This window comes from Physeter macrocephalus, chromosome 7, assembly GCF_002837175.3.
Source record: "Physeter macrocephalus isolate SW-GA chromosome 7, ASM283717v5, whole genome shotgun sequence".
Lineage (NCBI taxonomy): Eukaryota > Metazoa > Chordata > Mammalia > Artiodactyla > Physeteridae > Physeter > Physeter macrocephalus.
The window spans coordinates 23811195-23831719 of NC_041220.1; the positions used below are offsets into that span (position 1 = coordinate 23811195).

A 20525-nucleotide genomic window follows, 5' to 3' on the forward strand; every position below is an offset into this window, starting at 1 on the left:
CATCCCTTGCCCTCTCCCTTCCTTCTTCTGCAGGAAGGCTACAAAAAACAGATTCAGCAATCACAGACTAAATAGCAGACAGTCTGAAAGACAAGTAAGAAACAAGTTTTCACTTTGGGGAGCTTGAAACACAAGAAGCAACAGAATCAAACTGAGGTGAGTCAAGGAAACAGAAGCCACTTGAGGTAATTTGAATAAAGAAATAGATTTGCTGCAGAAAGAATAAAGTAGAAGTGAACTCAACTCTCAGAAAGATCGGGGAGCAAGGGACAGGAAGCCACTTTCAGGAAATCTGGAAGTACAGGGGTCTCAAGGAAGCCACGGCAGATGATCTCAGCTGTCTCAGCAGAACGGTAGGCCATTTGGGAAGAACTCTGGAGACCAGAGGCCACCAGTGATCTCAGCTGCCTGGCAGCTAGTGTGACCTCAATTCATGTCCTTCTCAGCCTTCCTCTGTGTCTATGAGAGTATCTCACGCTCACAGAATCCAAAGTGTAACTTTTTCGGTAAAGACATTCTATGAGCTGTACTTCCCGGTTTTTCCCCTGAGAAGCAGAGGAGAATGCAGAGGAGGATGGCAATGATGCAGAATTTACAACAGACAGTATGTATAGGAAGCAGTTCAGATAACAAATTACACTTATACTAAGGTACTAATGTTTAAGTGTAATTAATTTTCTCACAGAGAGAGGATACCGTATACATAAAAAGAATCAACTAGAAGTCCTGGAAATGAAAATTTTGCTTTCTGAAGTTTAAAAACAAATAGACTGAAGAGTAAAAGTTCAAGAATGAACTAGTAGTCTGCCTAATAAGATGGTGAATGAGATGCAAGTATCTACCTTCACTGTTTCTTGCACTCACACTGAACATAATAACATTGAGGGCCATTTAAAAACATGACATTACAAACAGAATGGGAAAGAAGACAAAGGAAACAAAATGAAGGATGTCTGAGACAACTGTATCTCAAGCTGCCAGTGAGAGACAGAGAAGCAATCTGCAGGGCAAAAACACCCCAGTACTGCTAGAAATGGAGGTGAATATGGGGCAAAGCTATGAGGATGGCTTGCAAGTCTGTCTTAAAGCTCTAGAGACCCTCTCTGCCCTCATGAATCCAGGTGTTTGCCCTCAGTGATCCCATCCCAGGAGACATATATGTCACTCCATTTCTTTGTGGCAGCAGACAGCTGGAAGCAGCCAAGGTCCACCAATCTGGGAATGGGTAAGTCAAATGGATTATTATGTAGCACTTAGGCAGCAGTAAGAAAAATGAACTGAACATAAAGCAACATATTGACAGTTATAAAATCTAGTTTTGAGGACAAAAATGTAAGGCAGGAATAGGCTTATCACATCACCATTTATGTAACTTTTAAACAGGTACAAACATGATAAACACCAAATATTTTACATAGTATGTGATATATATATACTCTGAATGAAATATACTGAGTGCAAAACCTATCATGGGAGTGGGAAGAAGTGGAGGTACGGGTCGGGCTTTAAACAAAAGAATAAAATAAGAGAGGGATCCTGCTTGAAACAATGACGACATGCGATATGAAATGAATTAGGTAACTTGGCTTGCTGCCATGAGGGTCAAATCAAAGAAAAAGGGCTAGAAGAAAGAGAGGAACGAATGGAAGGAAGCAAAAGGGAAGTCTACAGAAGAACTGTAAAAACAATCACATCATGGGCACAATTTTAGGAACTTTTCTGTGGTGTGTATAATTCGTATGTTTTTATATTTTTGAAGCACGTCAGCTTCGGCATACTGGACATTGAAAGGACTTCAGAGTACAATAGTTCTGTTAAAATTTCTTCCTCTACAACTTTAATTCTTTGAAGTTCAGTATTTTTCTACGTAAAATAGAGGGAAGTACATCTTAGTTACTGTGCTAACAAGTGTGCCAGACTCACAGCAGCTAGCATTAAGTAGTAGCTGCCTTATGTTTTTATAAAATGTGAACAATCTGTTTATATATACGGTCACCTACAAAAAAATTTGGTTTAAAAATACATTTTCTGAAATTCAGATCCTTGAATCTGATTTTACTATTAAACTAATACTATCTTTATAGAAATCATGCCATTCCTTTCCATTTAGTAACAGACTCTTTGATAAGTTCTTAAAAACTTTTCAGATTATTGTGTACTAAAAATCTTGATCCCACAAAATAGATCCATTGCTTACCTATAAATCCAAGTACGGAAAACTCAATATAAAACCAATTATTTGAAGTGATGTTATGTACAAAATCTGTGATTTTTGTAAGGTACATCTTGTTAGCTAAGATATCATCTTCTAGCTAAAAAAAAAAAAAAGGCATTAGTACCTTTGATGCTTCCATGAAACAAATTATATTAGCTTGAAAACTGAAAATACTTATAATAGAATACACTGAAAACATGTTTTTATGAGGTAGTAGATTGATTTTTAGTTCAGTTCATTGAGGGTATTTCCTGTTAGTCAATTTTCATTTCCTGATTCTGAGACCAGATTATTATCAGTTTCTTTCCTAAATACTAAAAGGAACATTCAATCTAAATCCTCTTTGGAAGCATCTACTTATCTGAATCCATTTTCACTCTGACAACTACTTCAGTTTCTAGGTTAAGACTAATTGGCTTTTTGTTTAGGTGATAGGTCTCATGTTCTAGCGCCAGATAATTGTGTTTGGCAAAGAGATAACAAAAGGGAGCTGGCCGTCCCATCCCCAACTAGCTGGTTAGAAGGATGGTGCCAGTAAGCCTAGAAATAGTTCTCCATAAGAGGGGGGAAGGGGTCGAAAGGAAACTAGAATTTTCTTTTTAAGTTTAATACATATTAATATGTATTAATGGAACCTACAGATGAAGAGAGCCTCCTAGATGATTCAGAAGATGTGCAAGTCCTCAGGCACAAGACCAGGGCACAAAACAGAACCGTGTTGTTCCAAAATGGGACGAGTACATTGGCTGGATCTCATATTTCTATTATATTACCACCGACTAGGAATCAAAGGGATTTTGGTTTTTCCAGTAAAAGAGAAGAACTGGCTTCAGGCCTTTTTCTAATTCCCTCTCCCTATTCTCCAATGACATTCTGTAAACTCCTCTCACAACTGAACACTGTCTCATATAGTGAGGTACATACTTACTGTCGAGAAATGTAAGTATACACCTCACTATATATATAGGAGGTACAGGAATTTAGGAGGTACAAATTATATATAATTCATTATTTCACAAACACAGTAAGGCACTGTAGAACTGTGTTACTCATAAAACGTGGCAATGTAGGGTAGCAATGATGAGCATATACACTGTCTAACATAAGTGCTGAAAATATGTTTGTTTAATCTAATGTACCTGTGGGCAGAAAAATGTAAGCAGTACAATTTCTGTTTTTTTCTAATTCGAGAATTTCTTTTCAGTTTGTTTCAGGTAACTATAATTTCCTCTGTTAATAGTGACCCAGCAAGAAGACTAATATAGAACCAATTTTAAGCTTCCTTTTGGCATTTTAATATAATGGATATTTTCTACTTTCTAAGTACAGAGTAAAGTGGAGGGATACAGTGAGGAAGGAAGGAATCGAAGGAAAGAAGAATATAATACTTCCACTTTAAATTATGTATTTATAACAAGGGCTTACCTGTAAGTAATACATAGCTTTGGGTTGGGCATACAGCATCAAAAAGCAAAAATCTAATACTTGTTTGATTTGCCAACTAGAGATAAGTAATAAAATCTGTTAATATTTTTCATTATTGTTTAGTTTTTATTTATAAGCACATTTTAATTAAAAACAAACTTTTTTTTACACTTTACTCACAGAAAGTACTATCTACATTAAGTAAAACAGAATACCTTATAAGTTATACTAAAAGGTTTCCCAATTGTATTCAGTGGACAGTGTCTGCCATTGCTAAACTAGGAATAAGCATAACCTATTTATTTTATGTTTTGGTTAGTCAAATTATCATCTATATAATAAAGTTAATATTCTTCCTGATCTTAGGTCTTGTTCAAATAAAAGTATAAAGAACTGTCATTCTAATTTAATACTAAGCTAGATACTAGGCCAGGTCCTGAAGATTCAGAGAGCAACACACAGTGCAGTTCTTGTCCTTCTGGGTCTCATAATCTAGCATGAAAGATAGAAACACCATAAAATTAGAGCAATCAGACAAGTGCTATATAAAGATATTGACCATGATGACTTATAATAAGACGGGGAGGGCAGAGCAGAAGGAAGTAGGGCACTCAGTGTAGAAGAGCAGTATTGCAAAGGCACAAATGTGTGAAGGGGTGCATCACCTCAGAGTTAGAGCACCAAGAGCTGATGGAAAGGAAGCTGAGGATGGTACGGCTGGCAGAAACCAGGTCAGGAAGGGTCTTTTATGACTAGCAGGAAACTGTGGACTTGATCTCATATGAAAAAGGATTCTTCTGGCTACAGTATGGAGAATGAACTGGAGGAGAGGCTAGGTTAGGATTAAGGAAAGCCAACAGACCTCTAATGGTCTGAACTAAGTCCAAGGCAGAGGACTGGGGATGAGAGGAATGATGTAGAGAGAGATTCTAAAAATGAAATGATGATGGAGACATAAAAGGCAGAAGGAAAAATGAGGATCTAGAATGTCTCCCAGCTTTATGACTCTAAAAATTGGGTAAAATGTAGGTCATTAATTAAAAGCAAAACAAAATCCTTCAAAGATTTCTAGATTCTGACATACCATTTATTATTTTCTTTAAAAAGCCAGTGCCAATAAACTTACTGGGATAAGACCTTTTTCTGAAACTTGACATCTTTTGCCCTACTGAGTTTTGAGGAACCAAATTATTATACTTCTTGTAATACATACCACATTTATAACTGAACAATAGCAATCCTTTATACACGTACAGAGCTTTTAATTTTTCAGAATTCTTTCATAAATACTACCATATTTTATTTTCACGATGACTTTTCCATATATGTAATGTGGATTTTATTATACACACTACAAAGTTGAGGAAGCTAAAAAAGAAAAAAGGCTAAATTACCTGCCTAGGATGATCAGCAAACAGAAAAGCTGGGAGTAGAATCTAGGTGCCAGCCAACAGGAACTGGCTCCAGGACACCACTGTGCTTGAAATACTAACGACTAGATGCTGATTCCAACATTTCATGAGATGAAGTTAGTTATTTAAGGATATTATTTTCTAATATACCATACCTCTCTAATTTTTCTGAGTCATCAGTTGATTGCTTGGCATGTGATATGTTTGGATGAAAATAAGCAGGTATTGAAATGACTTCTAAGGACCCAGACATCAGTTGCCTTTTGAATCTATAAATAGAAGTGGAAGCTTATAACTGAATATTTGACTTATCAAAATAACATAAATACTTAAAAAGAATTTCCTTATGTATGTCCACATATTTTGATCCGAATGACTTCATGATATACCTGATATCAACATCATAAAGCTAATACTTTTTAGCCAAAATATTTCTTTTATAAGTTAGTGACCCTTATAAAAAATTAAAATGTACAATATAAAATTAATTGCCTCATAAAAATTATAGGTACTTTGACTTTTCCAAGTTTTCAATCAGATATGCACTCTGACAGACTGAAGTTAATGGACTAGTTAGCATAATACAGTAACTGCAAAAGAGCAAGAACATTAGAATATTTAAGTGTGACTCTTGTCCGTAACTCTTTGGAGGAGTGTGTGTGTGTGTGTGTGTGTGTGTATACACACACACACACACACACATATACATATATATATATATATAAACATATATATATATATATAAATTTTGGGGGGCCACACCTCAAAGCTTGTGGGATCCTAGTTCCCCAACCAGGGACCGAACCCGGGCCCTCTGCAGTGAAGGTACGGAGTCCCAACCACTATTCCCAAGGAGTATGTATATTTTTTAGATTCTTTATTTTAAAGAGTTAATATTTTAAAAGTTTTAAAAGTTAATATTTATAGACCAACAAGGACATCATTTAAATGCATAAAATATTGCTCACAAAAGCTGTAATATAAATCTCGTACCATCAAGGTAAAGAATGAGAGACCAGGTACAGCATTTTAAATGGTTTTCCTTTAGAGAAAAATGACTTTAAATGAGATTTAAATTTAGGCTTTATATTATTTATTTATATGGAAACAGGACAGAGTTTATATGCATGATTTCAATTATGGCATCTGTTACTCAGTTCACTGACAGGCAGCAAAACATGCAATTGTGTTGCCTCCTTGTCTGCCAGTGATAAACAGTCCCACGTGACACTGAACAAAAATAATCAAAAGAGGGAATTGGCCAATAGATGAAAGTGCAGAAGGTGATAATGCTGGATAATGCTGGACTCTGGATGTGACTCGAAGACTGCTGACCCTGGGAACGTTGCCACCTCCCTCTCCAGAGACTCTAGACGTGCGGCCACAGGCGCTTAGTGAGGGTGAACTTACCTGACATAAATGAGGAAAATGGCTGTAAGAAAAAGGATGTCCCGTAGGATGTGATGCTGGCAAAGAACTTCGCATTAAAGGAACTCTCAGAGATGTTTCATGACATTGAAAATGCAAATGATAAAATGTAGGAGCCTGATCTAAACTCAGAAAGGAGTATGACAATTTGCCAAAGCATAAAAAATATGTTTCCTCTGAATTTTAAGTTACAAGACAAGAAGAAGGCAAATACTGCTTAAACTATTCTTGATAAATTTTCTAAAAGAAATAAAATACTTTATTCTCAATAATTTCCATGTATTATTTTTTTTAATTGAAGTACAGTTGGTTTACAATATTATACTAATTTCAAGTATACAACGTAGTGATTCAATATTTTTATAGATTATACTCCATTTAAAGTTATTACAAAATAATGGCTATATTGCCCTGTGCTGTACAATATATCCTTGTTGCTTATTTTATACACAGTTGTCTGCGTCTCTATCTCGCCCCTCCCCCTTCCTCTTCCCACTGTATCTGAGTCTGTTTCTGTTTTGTTATGTGCATGTTTGTTTTTTTAGATTCCATATATAAGTAATAACATAGAGCATTTGTCTTTCTCTGACTTACTTCACTAAGCGTAATACTCTCTAATCCAGCGGACCCCAACCTTTTTGGCACCAGGGACCGGTTTCGTGAAAGACAATTTTTCCATGGACGTGGGGGGATGGTTCAGGCAGTAATGGGAGTGATGGGAGCAGCAGATGAAGCTTCGCTTTCTCACCACTCACCTCTCGCTGTGCGGACCGGTTCCTAACAGGCCGCGGACCGGCACCGGTCCTCAGCCCAGGGGTTGGGAACCCCTGCTCTAATCCATCCATGTTATTGCAAATGGCAGAATTTCATTCTTTTTTACAGCTGAGTAATATTCCATTATATACATATATCTCACATCTTCTTCATCCATTCATCTGTTGATGGGCACTTAGGTTGCTTCCATATCTTGGCGATTGTTAATAATGCTGCAGTGAACACTGGGGTGCATGTATCTCTTCGAATTAGTGTTTTCGTTTTCTTTAGATATATACCCAGCAGTGGAATTGCTGGATAATACAGTAGTTCTATTTTTAGTTTTTTGAGGAACCTCCATACTGTTTTCCATAGTGGCTGCACCAACTTACATTCCCACCAATAGTGCACAAGGGGTCCCTTTTCTCCACACCCTCACCAACATTTATTATTTGTAGACTTTTTGATGATAGCCATTTTGACAGGTGTGAGGTGATATCTCATTGTGGTTCTGATTTGCATTATCTCTGACTATTAGCATTTTCTCATGTGCCTCCATGTTTTACATTACAGTGTACTAAGTGAATATTAGCTTTACTATATTTTTCATTTTTCTATACATTTATAGTTGATAGAGAGTATTAAATGTTCTAACGAATGTTTAAAGGTCATGAAACAACTGTTTGCAATTATGTAGTCATATCCACAGGAATTGTTTGTAAACCTCTGCCTTCTTTTTAACTGATTTTGTCAAGAATCCCTTATAAGGATACCAAACTAGCATAGATTGAAGTCATTTCAGGCTAATGTGTCTTCTCCAAACAGTGGGTTATTATTCAGAATAAAGCAACTGAGAGGATAGCATGGAATACGAGAACACTTTAAGGATTAAAGCATAAGGGAACTTTTCTCCTGGGGAATCTTCTTTGGGGAGAACAAGACATCCATGGTGTTTTACTTAATCTTGCCCAACTCCGTCTCCTTTATACACATCAGCTATTTCAAGCCTTCAATACTGTTCTCAAGTTCATATACGGTCAATCAATCCCTCATTCTCAACATATGATCTTTATCTCCTTCACAGAGAAGAGAGACCTTTAAGGAGGGAATTCTTTCATCTCACCTTCCTTCCCCAAACTACTTTTTTTCTACTCTTTCACCCATTCTCATCCCTTTTTTTCTTCAGTCTTAGTCCTGCCTGAATCTCCTTCCATGTGCACCTTGCATCCAATCCCCCATAGCCCTGGCTTTATCAGCTTCCTCCCTCTTCACCTGAACACACGGAAAAACACACAAGATGCTCCCATCTCAAAAATCCCCGAACATGTTTCTCTTTGAGCTAGTGTGTTTTAACTTTTCTCCCCATCAGTTAAGCTCATTGAGAATAGTCTAATTCCTTCCATTTTTATTATGAAATTACCCAAAATACATGAAAGTAGAAATACAACGAGTCCCAAATCGCCTGATTTCAACAACCATTAATTTTTTACTTGTTCATCTATGCAGCCCGCATTTTTTGCTGAAGTAATATTTAAAACAAATCCTGGATGTTGTATTTCACCCTTAAATTCTTCAGTGTGAAAATTTAAAAAGGACATTTATTTACATAACGACCTGACAGTATCACATCTCACAAAATTAAGAATAATTACTTAACATCACATAATACTCAGTTGATATTCACACGTCCCTAGTAGTCTAACTACAGGATCTAATGGTGGGGGCTGGGGGTAGGATGTTCAAAATGAGTATCCACTTAAGATCCTCTCATGTAATAGGTCATCTGATATATTTTTTTAAGCTTATTATACAGACCAGTCACTTTAGTTTTTCTTTCTTTTTCCCTATGCAACTGTCTTTTTGAAAGAAGTGGGTCAGTTGTCCTAAAGAATGTCCCACATCCTGGGAATTCGCCCCAGATTGCTTCCTCTCTTCACTGTATATACTTTAACCTGGAGTTTAGCTTTCAAGGCTTGCTTCAATTTGATGAGATAAAATTTATATTTTAGGGCAGGACAAGAAAATTTAAGCATAAAATTGTCTTTGTCCCAACACTCCCCCGCAGTGTACAATATGCATTTGTATCACACATTAACCAGACCTCCTCAGGGATGGGAATGCCAGCTAGTCCATAAAGATCAATTTTTTTCCCCTTTCTTCTGATGTCACTTCTTAAAAGATTAGCATTCTTTCCCAACTCTGTAAGGGGTTGTAGTGACTTACTGCTCACCTTGTATGTGCTTACCTGGACTATGTATCTTTGGTGAATTTTATGTAGAATATCAGTATGTCATTTTGATATACGATCCTTTGTCTCAAAAATGTATCTGACTGTGCCTTTGACTTCTACCAGGGGGAACAGTCCTCAGAGCTTCTGAGAGTCTGTCTCCAGGGTTATAATCCTCAATTTGGCTTGATTAAAATTCCTTTTTTTCTTAACTTGATTGTTAATTGAATTTTCGTTGACAGATTCAAGGTCATTTTGTTTTATTTTGGGAGGCTGGTGGGCAGTAACTCCCTACAGTTACGTCTTGGTGTATTTCATGTGCATGACAACGGGAGTCAAACCACCTGCCTCTCTACGTGGCAGTGATACTCAGACTGGTCAGAGGTTCAGGTGGGGGAACTCAATCCCTTTTTGCTAATTACCCATCTGCTCTCAGCCCACATTCTTGCATTTCTGCTGTGCCGTGTATTACAGGGCAGGGGTCTGCAGGCCCCCTTGCTAGCTCCTTCAGGTAGGCCCTCCTGGCAGTAAGTAACAAGAGATTGGAAAGCAGTAGAAAAGGCGGACATTCTCCCTGAGGTCGGTTTCTGGTGAAGTCTCCCACAGCGGCATGGAGCACAGTGACAGCACTGTAGGAGCGACACAGTCCATGGGGGCACCAGCTCTGATGGAGGCTGCCTGTCTAGAACCTTCTGTCCCGGCACTGACCACAGTGCAGCAGACTGTGCGCCCAACCTCAGACCTCGGGGTACAATCTCATCTCCCTTTATGCTTCTCCTGTTTCCTTTCTTCTCCTTTTTCTTCTCTCAGCTCTTGTAAACTTTTTTGGCCAATTTTTTGTATTAAATTTTCTCTATCGGGCTTCCCTGGTGGTGCAGTGGTTGAGAATCCGCCTGCCGATGCAGGGGACACGGGTTCATGCCCCGGTCCGGGAAGATCCCACATGCCGCAGAGCGGCTGGGCCCATGAGCCATGTCCGCAAAGCCTGCGCGTCCGTAGCCTGTGCTCCGCAACAGGAGAGGCCACAACAGTGAGAGGCCCGTGTACCACAAAAAAAAATAATAAATAAATAAATAAATAAATTTTCTCTATTCCCTCTCAACTACCAAGAGTTTCCTGCTTGGATGCTGACTGGTACACCTTCCTTGCAAAGCTCCCCATCCACCTGCCACTTCATGATATGCCTGAATCAGTTACTTTTCAAAATGGTGATCTTCTATTTATTCTACAGTCACTGGCTGGAATTCTTTTGACTAGAAAAACTTTGCTTCATCTGCTAGAGCTATTTGGTGAGGAAAAACAAAACAAAGCAAAACACTGCTGGCTGAAGCAAACAAGCCTGTTAGTCAGATTCAGCTTGAAGGCCGTGTGTGCAACCCTAGCCTGTAGCACAAATAGCACACATCCTGGGCTTCCCTGGTGGCGCAGTGGTTAAGAATCCGCCTGCCAAAAACACAAAAAGAATCCACCTGCCAATGCAGGGGACACGGGTTCGAGCCCTAGTCCAGAAAGATCCCACATGCCGCGGAGCAACTAAGCCCGTGCGCCACAACTACTGAGCCTGCGCTCTAGAGCCCACGAGCCACAACTACTAAGCCTGCATGCCACAACTACTGAGCCCGCGTGCCTAGAGCCCGTGCTCTGCAACAAGAGAAGCCACTGCAAGGAGAAGCCCACGCACCATAACGAAGAGTAGCCCCTGCTCACCACAACTACAGAAAGCCCACGCGCAGCAACAAAGACCCAATGCAGCCAAAACTAAATAAATAAAATAAATTTATTTTTTAAAAAAGCACATATCTTTAGCATCATACATAAGGCCTTTCATGATCTCATCATGACCTGCCTTATCTCCCACCAATCTTTCCTCAATTCCAAACACCTACTACATTCAGGATATACTTATATTTCCCATAAAGTAGCATGCTCCTTTCTGGCCCTTCTGCCTTCTCAAGCAATTCTATTTGCCAGGCATTCCCTCCTCCTTCTATCTGCCCAAAGCATGTCTACTTACACGTGGACTCCGTTCAGTTATCATCTTCTCAGGAAAGTCCTTGGTATCTGCAGGTAAAGCGAAATACTTCCTCGTCTATATGTTCTCACATGGGAGAACATATAGGCCTTCACACATGGGCCTTCCCCATGCCACTATAACACTAGCTTCCTGGCTGTGATTTTTTACCAGTTGTATCGCCCACTTAAACATAAGGATTTGGGAGGCTGGGTCCAGTCCACAGCATCTTGCTTGATAAGTAACTTCATATTGATTCATCGGCATGTGCTTGCATCTCCTGGGCTGCATAAAGCAGGAGGTTGTAAGCAGAAGCAGTGAAAGTAACCTCATACAGTAAGAAACGCAAGAATGTTTAAAAAATAATCTAGTAGGGTTCTCTCAGAGGCCATGGATTTCATGGGGAATAGCTATTATAACAATAATAACATGACAAATATGGATTTTAATAGGCACAAAATTAGGGGGAAATTATACGCTACACTTCATCACAGCATCGACAGAACTGCAGGGTTTTTTCTGCACAGTTACACTTATTAAAAAGAATATGATCACTAATAAAATCATGTAATTGGACAGAATAAAACAGGATAGAAAAATGAAAGAACAGTTATTTTAAAATTTATCACAAAGTACTTACTTTTTTGTAATCATGTCAACCACAGATTTTAAATAATCTTCGTTACTCTAAAAATGAGAGAAATATTTTACTGAAACTAAGCATGACTCATAGTTCTACTAATACGTGCTAATCTAGTTTATGTGTGGAATGTCATTATGTCTTAATAATTTCTAGAATTTTTACTTTCTATGAAAGGATTTAAAATATACATGCGTCTAAAAGATCTGACTGGAATACTGAAAATACTTTATTTTCTCTTTGTCACAATATGAAATATCACTACACATTATTTACACTTAAAAATTAGTATATATATTGGGCTTGCCTGGTGGCGCAGTGGTTGAGAATCCGCCTGCCAATGCAGGGGACACGGGTTTGAGCCCTGGTCTGGGAGGATCCCACATGCCGCAGAGCAACTGGGCCCGTGAAGCACAACTACTGAGCCTGCGCGTCTGGAGCCTGTGGTCTGCAACAAGAGAGGCCACAGCAGTGAGAGGCCCACGCACCGCGATAAAAAGTGGCCCCCGCTTGCCGCAACTAGAGAAAGCCCACGCACAGAAACGAAGACCCAACACAGCAAAAATAAATAAATTAATTAATTAATAAACTCCTACCCCCAACATCTTCTTTAAAAAAAAAAAATTAGTATATAAAACTTATGTATCTAAAACAGTTTTGTCCTAAAAATAGGATGGCTTATTTCAAAGAACTGCTCTTTTTTGAAAGTGTCTTCATTTTATGAGTATTATATAACAGCAAGCTTACTTCACAATTATACCACATTTTTCCAGGCAGTATTTCTCGGCTTGATTCCCCAATTTTCTTCCATCAACAAACTTTGTGTATCTAATCTACTCTGCTAGATTAGATGACAGACTCATTTGTAAGTAGCTTTTCGTGGCTTATACTTTCAGGTAATATTTTTTTTTACATAATCTATGGCATTTACAAGATGCAGCCTCAGGGCCCACAAGAATTCCCAGTACAAAATTCTGAAAATATTTTGAATACTTATAGTTCTACTGTCAAATCTGAGTAGTCTGAAAGGCAATTTTGAATATATATAGTTAGACTGCTTGTTTAAAAATATCAGCCATGATGCAGACAACTCTATTATATTACTATAATAGAGTATATATAGAGTATAATAGAGTATCTTAAGATAGCCAAAAATTGAATCACCAGCTATTTCTGAAACATATTTTAGAAGCACTAAACACTAAGCACACTGAAACATATTTTAAACATCGTACTGTAATATGCAATGCATGGTAATGTCATAAAACATTTTGGAGATTATGTATATACTTCCAATATTAAGAAAATAAACTTGGAGAGAATGTTTAACCTCTTATTTCTATTTTCCTATTAATTCTTCTATTGCTTGCTTTATTTACAGTATTTTTGCATTCTAAGATGTTTTTTATAGAAAATTCAAACAACAGAGAAAAAATTTTATAGGACAGCAGAGATCCCTTTAACTCCCAATATCAAGAGACAACCATTATTTATATTTTGGAGACCATCATTCTAAGGTTTGCCCACTCTCTTTTTTTCTTTATATATTCTATCATCTGTCTATTTTTTCTCTTTCTTTCCTTCCTTCCTTTTTTCTATCACATTTTCCATAGATAACATAATGTTAAACATGATACTTCACAACTTTTTTCAGTCAACAGTATGATATGGACATCGTTCTGTACCAGTGAATGTGGATATTCATTCTCCTTTCAGTGGTTACAGATTATTGCAATGTAGACGTAAGTACTTAGTCTCTTATTGATAGATATTTTGGTTGTTTCTAATATTACGCTATTATAAAACAATAGTGCACTGAACAGCTTTGAACTTATCACTTATTGAACACTTAGTATGTGTCATGCATCATATTGAACACTTAGTATGTGTCGCTGTAAATACTCTAACTATATTAGCTAATTTAATGGCCAAAACAACCCTATACTATAGGCAATATCATCATTATTTTACAAATAAGGAAAGTGAAGCATGGAGAAGTTAAGTAACTTGCTCAAGCTTACAAGCCAGGAAGTGGAAGAGCTGGCCTTTGAACCCTGGCAGTCTAGATCCAGAGTCTGTGTTCTCAACTACTGTACTATACTGTCATATTTTTATTATTTTTAAATTCTGACCTGATTATCTCTTTAGGATACCTCCCAAGAATTGAGATTTGATTCAAAGGATATACGCATTTAAAATCTGACACATTTTGCCAAATTCCCCTCTGAAGGGTCTTATGGTGTTAATATTTATACCATACTTTATAATTTTACGTAGCATTAGAGGCAAGACAGAAAACTTTGGGACCATTAGAGAGACACAGATTTGAATGTGCTCTATTAATTACTGGGCAAACTATTTACTTTCTTTAAGCTACAGGTTCTTCATCTGGATACCTACTTTACAGGGATGTAATGCCAGTTATAAATAATGTATATAAAAATTTTCCACAGTCCTTCAGATATACAAAGGAGTCCCTCAACTAATGATGGTTATTGTGACTGACTTAATATAAATTATCTCTTGATTCATATACCAACCTTTTATTGGGCTGGGTGGGTTTTATTACTACAGCATCAATTTTAATGTCTTGTTTGTAAATATAATTTCTGTACCATAGAGTATACAGGGCTCCTAGTAACATTTAACAATACAACCACATTTCTCCACATGAAACTATTTCATTTTCTTTTCAGATTGACATATTTAATTCCTTCTCGGTGGTATCAAACAAGTATTAAATACACTGTTATTCAAAAAAGGCATCTAGGAATTGCTTTTTTTAATTTAAGAAAAAATTCAAAATGATAGTGATTACCATGGAGGAAGGGTGTTTAGAGACTACAGGTCGGGAGTGAGGGGAGCTACTTATTTTTCATACGTACATCTGCAACAGAGACAATCACGACAGAGTCCTTCTCTTCTGATAAAGAGTCATCCTGGAGATGATAGAGGTCAGCGTTTGCTTCAGGTAACTATGATTTCCTCTGTTAACGGTGGAAATACCCAGCGCAAAAGAAACTGCAGACACAGGAGTATGGCATCATCATTTCAAAGCACAGAGAAAAACATAATTTAGCATTAATATCCGTGCTTCTTTCTATGTTTGGGTTGTGTGGTCATCAAAAAAGTGTTTGAAACTCTACTGCAAAAATAATCCGAACTGCTGTTAATTTTTATCACATATTTCATTTTCTGTTTGAGGAAATTCCAATTTGCCGTGGATTGTTAGTAAATGCATTAGACTCCAAGATGTTCTCATTTTGGAGAGTTTCAACGTACTGAAAAAATAAAACTAGCCACTCTCCATTTATTATAGCTTTCATCTAACTGGGTACAAAACATCACACATTGGCTGACTTTCTACTCTTCTTCCTTAAGGAGATGCTGCAACCTAAAACAGGAAAAATACTGTGAAATATTTTCACCTGTGATAAAAACTGTATGAAGTAATTTCCAAATGATTGATGGAATGAATCCATGCCTCGAAGTAACTTTTACTGCATATTAATGACTGAAGCACTGGGAGAACAGACCCCATGTTATTCCAGTAGCTATTAAGATTCTATCAGTGAAGTCTACCCAAACTCAATCTTGGCTGTACCAGTGCTTGGCTGTTTGAGTTTGGTCAGGTATACAGCCTCTCCAGTCTTAATTTCCCCACTTTAAGATGAGGATAAGTACTTCCAGAATGGCTAAGTGAGGAACTCAGAAAAATCCTGTCCCTAAAAAAGCAATAATAAAACTGGAAAAAAAAGCTGTTGAAACCATTGGAGCCCTGGTGTACAAAAAAATGAGAGGCATTTATTTAAGAAAAATTATTGAAGTTCAGTGAGAGCAGTAAGAATCAGTATTTCCCTGATTACTATTGTGTTTGAACATACTTACATATGTATATTGACCTTTGGATATGCTTTTGTGAAATCCTGTTTAAGATCTTGTCCATTTCTCTATTAAGTTGTTTCTAGTTTTCTTACTGATTTATTGATGCTCTTTATAGAGTCTGAATATGAATCCTTTGTCAGTTATATATATATATCACAAATACCATCTCCCACCATGGGTTCGCTTTTCAATGTTTTACCTCTTAAAATTAAGAAGAGACATTCTTAATTTTAATATTGTGCAATTTATCAATCATCTCCTTTATAGTCAGTGCTTTTTGATTCCTGTTGAGAAATCTTTGCTTATCTTCAAGTCATAAGGATGCTTTCCTGATTATCTTCTAGATCATTTATTGTTTGCCTGTTATATTTAGAGCTACACTCCACCTGGAATTGATTTTTACAAATGGAGTTAAGTTTTTAAACTCCATTTTTACAAATGGAGTTAAGTTAAGCAGGAGTTAAGTTTCAAGCTTGGGGATCCACTTTCAAATGGAATTGCTGGAATTGTTTCCCATGACTTAGGATAAGGAATACATTCACAGAAGTGTGCAAGGCCCTTCCCTTAGTGACCCGGTCTGACCTACCTCTTCTGTTTCAACTACCCTTTCTCCAAACCAGTCTTCCTTCGTGTCTTGCAGCTTCTCGAACTGACCAGACAGCGGTCTGTCCTCTCCAGGAGTGTGCACGCGCCGCTCCTTGGCGCCTAGAACGCCCTGCTCTGGGCCCTCGTGCCAGCTCCCCTCGCTCTTCGTAAATCAGGTTGGGAGTGCCGGCTCTGTAGTCTTACCTCACCGCTCATGAAACGTATCGCCCTTTTTGTGGTTGCCCATGTGTCCTCCAGGGTAGAATGCAAGCTGAGTGAAGGGACTCTCTGTATCTCTTGCTCACCATTACTGTGAACCCGGCACTAATATAATGACTGCCACATAATAATGTCCAAAACACTGGGGTGGATAAACGAATGGCCAAACTCCTTTACTATGTGGCCTCTGCCCCGTGTTTTACTGCCGATAGGCTCCAGCCCCAGCTGTGCACGAGCCACATCTTTCTTCCAGGCCCTCTTGCTGTTAGACCTTTCACACTTCTTTCCGCTCCTTTTCCACTATCCACCATCTGCCTTTTCCCTGCTTACCCTATTCCTATTCTTTTCACCCTACATGTCTCAGTTTAGATGTCACTTCCTCCAGAAAGCATTCCCTACTTCCCTGAGTACAGAGTACTCGCTCCACCCTTGTACTTCCCTTATCAGAGCACTGATTATTTTCTATTGTAATTGTTTGCCCATTTGTCTCTATGAGGATGAGGTCCGCATCTGTTCACCACTAGTTCCCCAGAGCCTAGCAAGCAGATGGTACTGCGTAGAAGTCTGTTAAATGAGGGGACGTGGAAGACTTCACACGAAAGATGTCAGTCAAGCTGAAAAGTCACAGTGGATTAGAGACTCATGTGGCAGGTTAGCTGTGGGTTGTGGGAGGCGGTGTGCTCCTTACAGGCAGCGGTCAGTGCACACTGACCGCTTGGCCTATTCTGGGGGGACGTTAAGTGGTTTGGGGTTGCTGGGAAAAAAAGGAAGCGGTGGAAACTGAGATTTGAAAAATATAGCTTGTTGTGCATATACCATGCCAAGGAGCTAACTTCACCCTTTATGCACTGAGGATCCACTGAAGGATCTTAAGGAAGAATTGAGCACGATGAGTTTGAGCAAGTATTTGAGTATGTATCTCTGAGGAAAGTGTACAGAGTGAATTGACTTCGACAAAACTAAAGCCATGAGAAAAATTACAAGTCTATTTCAATAGACCAGACGAGAAATGAGGGCTCAATAAAAAATAGTTATAGAGGGGTTATAGAGAGTAGAAATTATCTGAGATGTATCAGAAAATAGAACATACAAGACTCATGACAGGTTCCCCAGTAGACCATGCTCCAGGCTTCAATACTTTTGCAAATGTTTTATGTCATCTTTAAAGTAACTAAAATCTCCCTTTAAATCACCTCTGCCGATGAAGGTTTATAGGGAAGCCTGTCCTCCCAACAAGCGCTGATAACTGGGTTATTTGAACACCCCAAGCTCCCACTAAGGAATTCCATTGCTCTTCCCAATTACCCATCCCTCTCTCTCTCCTTCCTTTCACTCTGTGTCATGGGCTTCTGCTTATCTTTGCTGATGCTTACCCAAGCCTGTGTTTCTCCTTGGCATCTAACATCTGAGAGTTTCCATGTACTGACTTTGTTGTTCCTGTGTCTTTTGACTCCACCTCTTCTGTACGCTGTAGCTTTGTCTGGCATGCACTCTATCATACATTCACACGCGTGTGTATGCATGTATATGTACATATTTACATGACACAATCAAAATACTCCTAAGAAGGAATTTGATGCAGGTAAAAACTTCTACAAGTGTGATCTCAAAGAGTTCCATCACCTCTCCAAGCCTCATTTTCTCAGGTTTAAAATAGAGATAATCACAGGCTTACTGCATTGGGTTGTGAGAATTATTAAATGAGATAATGAAAGAAAACATCTAACTTAGCATATGAAACACAGTGAGAATTCAGTAGATGGTAAACGATGTCATCTGGCACCCCTATCTCAACACAATAGGCTTGTCAGAGGCATGTGACATAGACCAACACTACTTACTCCCAAGGAACTGCCTAGAGCAGAGGTCAGCACACTTTTTCTATGAAGGGCCAGATAGTAAACATTTTCAGTGCTTGGGCCATATCATCTCTGTTGCAACGACTCATCTCTCCTGATGTAGCATGAAAGCAGCCACAGACAACAACGAGTATGGCTATGGTCCAATAAAACTATTTAAAAACAGGCAGATTTGGTCTGCAGGCTCTGGTTTGCTGACCTCTGGCCTAGAGTGACTCACCCATTGGAATGAACAAGGTTGGTGGCAATGGCAGATGTTTTGAGACTTAGCCTAGTATCCCTGCTTCTAATGCAAATGCTTTTCCTTTTCTCCTATACCTCGTGAACTTGAACTCATTCTTCAAGGCTTAGCTCAAACATTATCTCTTCTGTAAAGCTATTGTTGACTTTGGTCCCCAGAAAGATAGGGAAATAGGAAGATAACTAGACAAGAAATAGATTTATCAAAACCAAGGGAGCAAAGAGTTGCCAAGCACTTAGCAGATGCTTAATGATGTTTGGCTTATATTGACTTATTTTCAAAGCATCTGTATTAAAATTGAATTTGAATTCAAGTCTCCGAATATTTGTTGAACAATTTTTTCTGTCAGACAATACATTGATTTCCGGTAATCCAAATGAATGCCAGATAGGCTGGTGGTCTAGATATCAATCTGAGTATCACATTAATGGATTACATTTTAAAACTTAAAAGGATGTCCCCAATGAGCAAAATGTCTGTATTTGATTTTCCAAGTTTTCTTACCGCCTGTTTTCTCTTTGCCAATGATTACATCAGGATAAATTCTGTCTACTTTCCTTAGATGGGGGAAAAAGAACCTTAAGACTTCAAAATGCATTAGACACTGTTTCATTCTTATTCAATGCATTCACTTTCTTCTTAACTGAAAGAAAGAAAAGATAGTGTTTCTGAGTTCATGACTTATAGGGATTCTTCTCCTTCCAGTACAATTTTTTAAAACGAGTGTTAATAAGTTAATTCACAGATTAATTTAGTATTCAGTATATATGATACATACTATTAAATGTGAATTATCAAATCATAAGGCTATAAAATATAGCTCAAAGAGTACTGATTCATGTTTATTTTAAAGGTAGTATTTAATTTAAATCTAACACTATGAGTGATACAACCAGAGGCTAACAGAACTGACAGTTCCAAATGCAGGAAGCAGAACTGAAACATGCTCTAATTGGCCTGCTCTGCTACTTTGATTAACATCACGTCATTAAAGCTGTATCTTTATAACTCTGTTTTCTAGGCTCTCAGCATTTAATGACTCCATCCGTACCATTCATCTGAATTTGCCCCCATAATTTTGAAAAACAAGAACAAAGTTGGAGGACTCCCACTACCCAATTTAACTCATAATACATAATATAGTAATCAAGACAGTGGGGTATTACAGAACAGATACAGAAGCCAATGGAACAGAACAGAAATCCAGACATAGATCCATACAAATATGGTCAATCGATTTTTGAAAAAGGTGCAAAGGTAATTCAGTGCAGAAAGGACGACCTTTTTGACAAATGGTGCTAAAACACTTGGGCATCCACATGAAAAAGACTGAAACTTGACCTATACTTCATGCCATGTATAAAAATAAACTCAAAAGTTTCATAGACTTAAATGTAAAACCTAAAACTATAAAATTAAAAGAAAATCTTTATGACCCTGAGCTAGGTAAAGTGTTCTTAGGTACAATGTCAAAAGCATAAAACATAAAAAGGAAAACTGGTAAACTGAACTTCATCAAAATTTAAAATGTTTGCTGGGCTTCCCTGGTGGCGCAGTGGTTGAGAGTCCACCTGCTGATGCAGGGGACACGGGTTCGTGCCCCGGTCCGGGAAGATCCCACATGC

At 38.0% G+C, this 20525-nt stretch overlaps 1 protein-coding gene across 1 annotated transcript in view; it reads right to left on the minus strand.

Annotated features, from left to right (window-relative positions):
* Nucleotides 1–729: 729 nt before the first annotated feature.
* The window catches only part of MGAT4D (MGAT4 family member D), a 36936-nt gene continuing 17140 nt past the window's right edge, over nt 730–20525 (minus strand). Inside the window, 9 exon segments of the mRNA XM_024126659.2 lie at nt 730–1451; nt 2194–2312; nt 3641–3716; nt 5208–5321; nt 12112–12158; nt 14997–15041; nt 15044–15132; nt 19405–19492; nt 19494–19543. Of these exon segments, the coding sequence (XP_023982427.1) occupies nt 1376–1451; nt 2194–2312; nt 3641–3716; nt 5208–5321; nt 12112–12158; nt 14997–15041; nt 15044–15132; nt 19405–19492; nt 19494–19543 (704 nt within the window). The 3' untranslated portion in view covers nt 730–1375.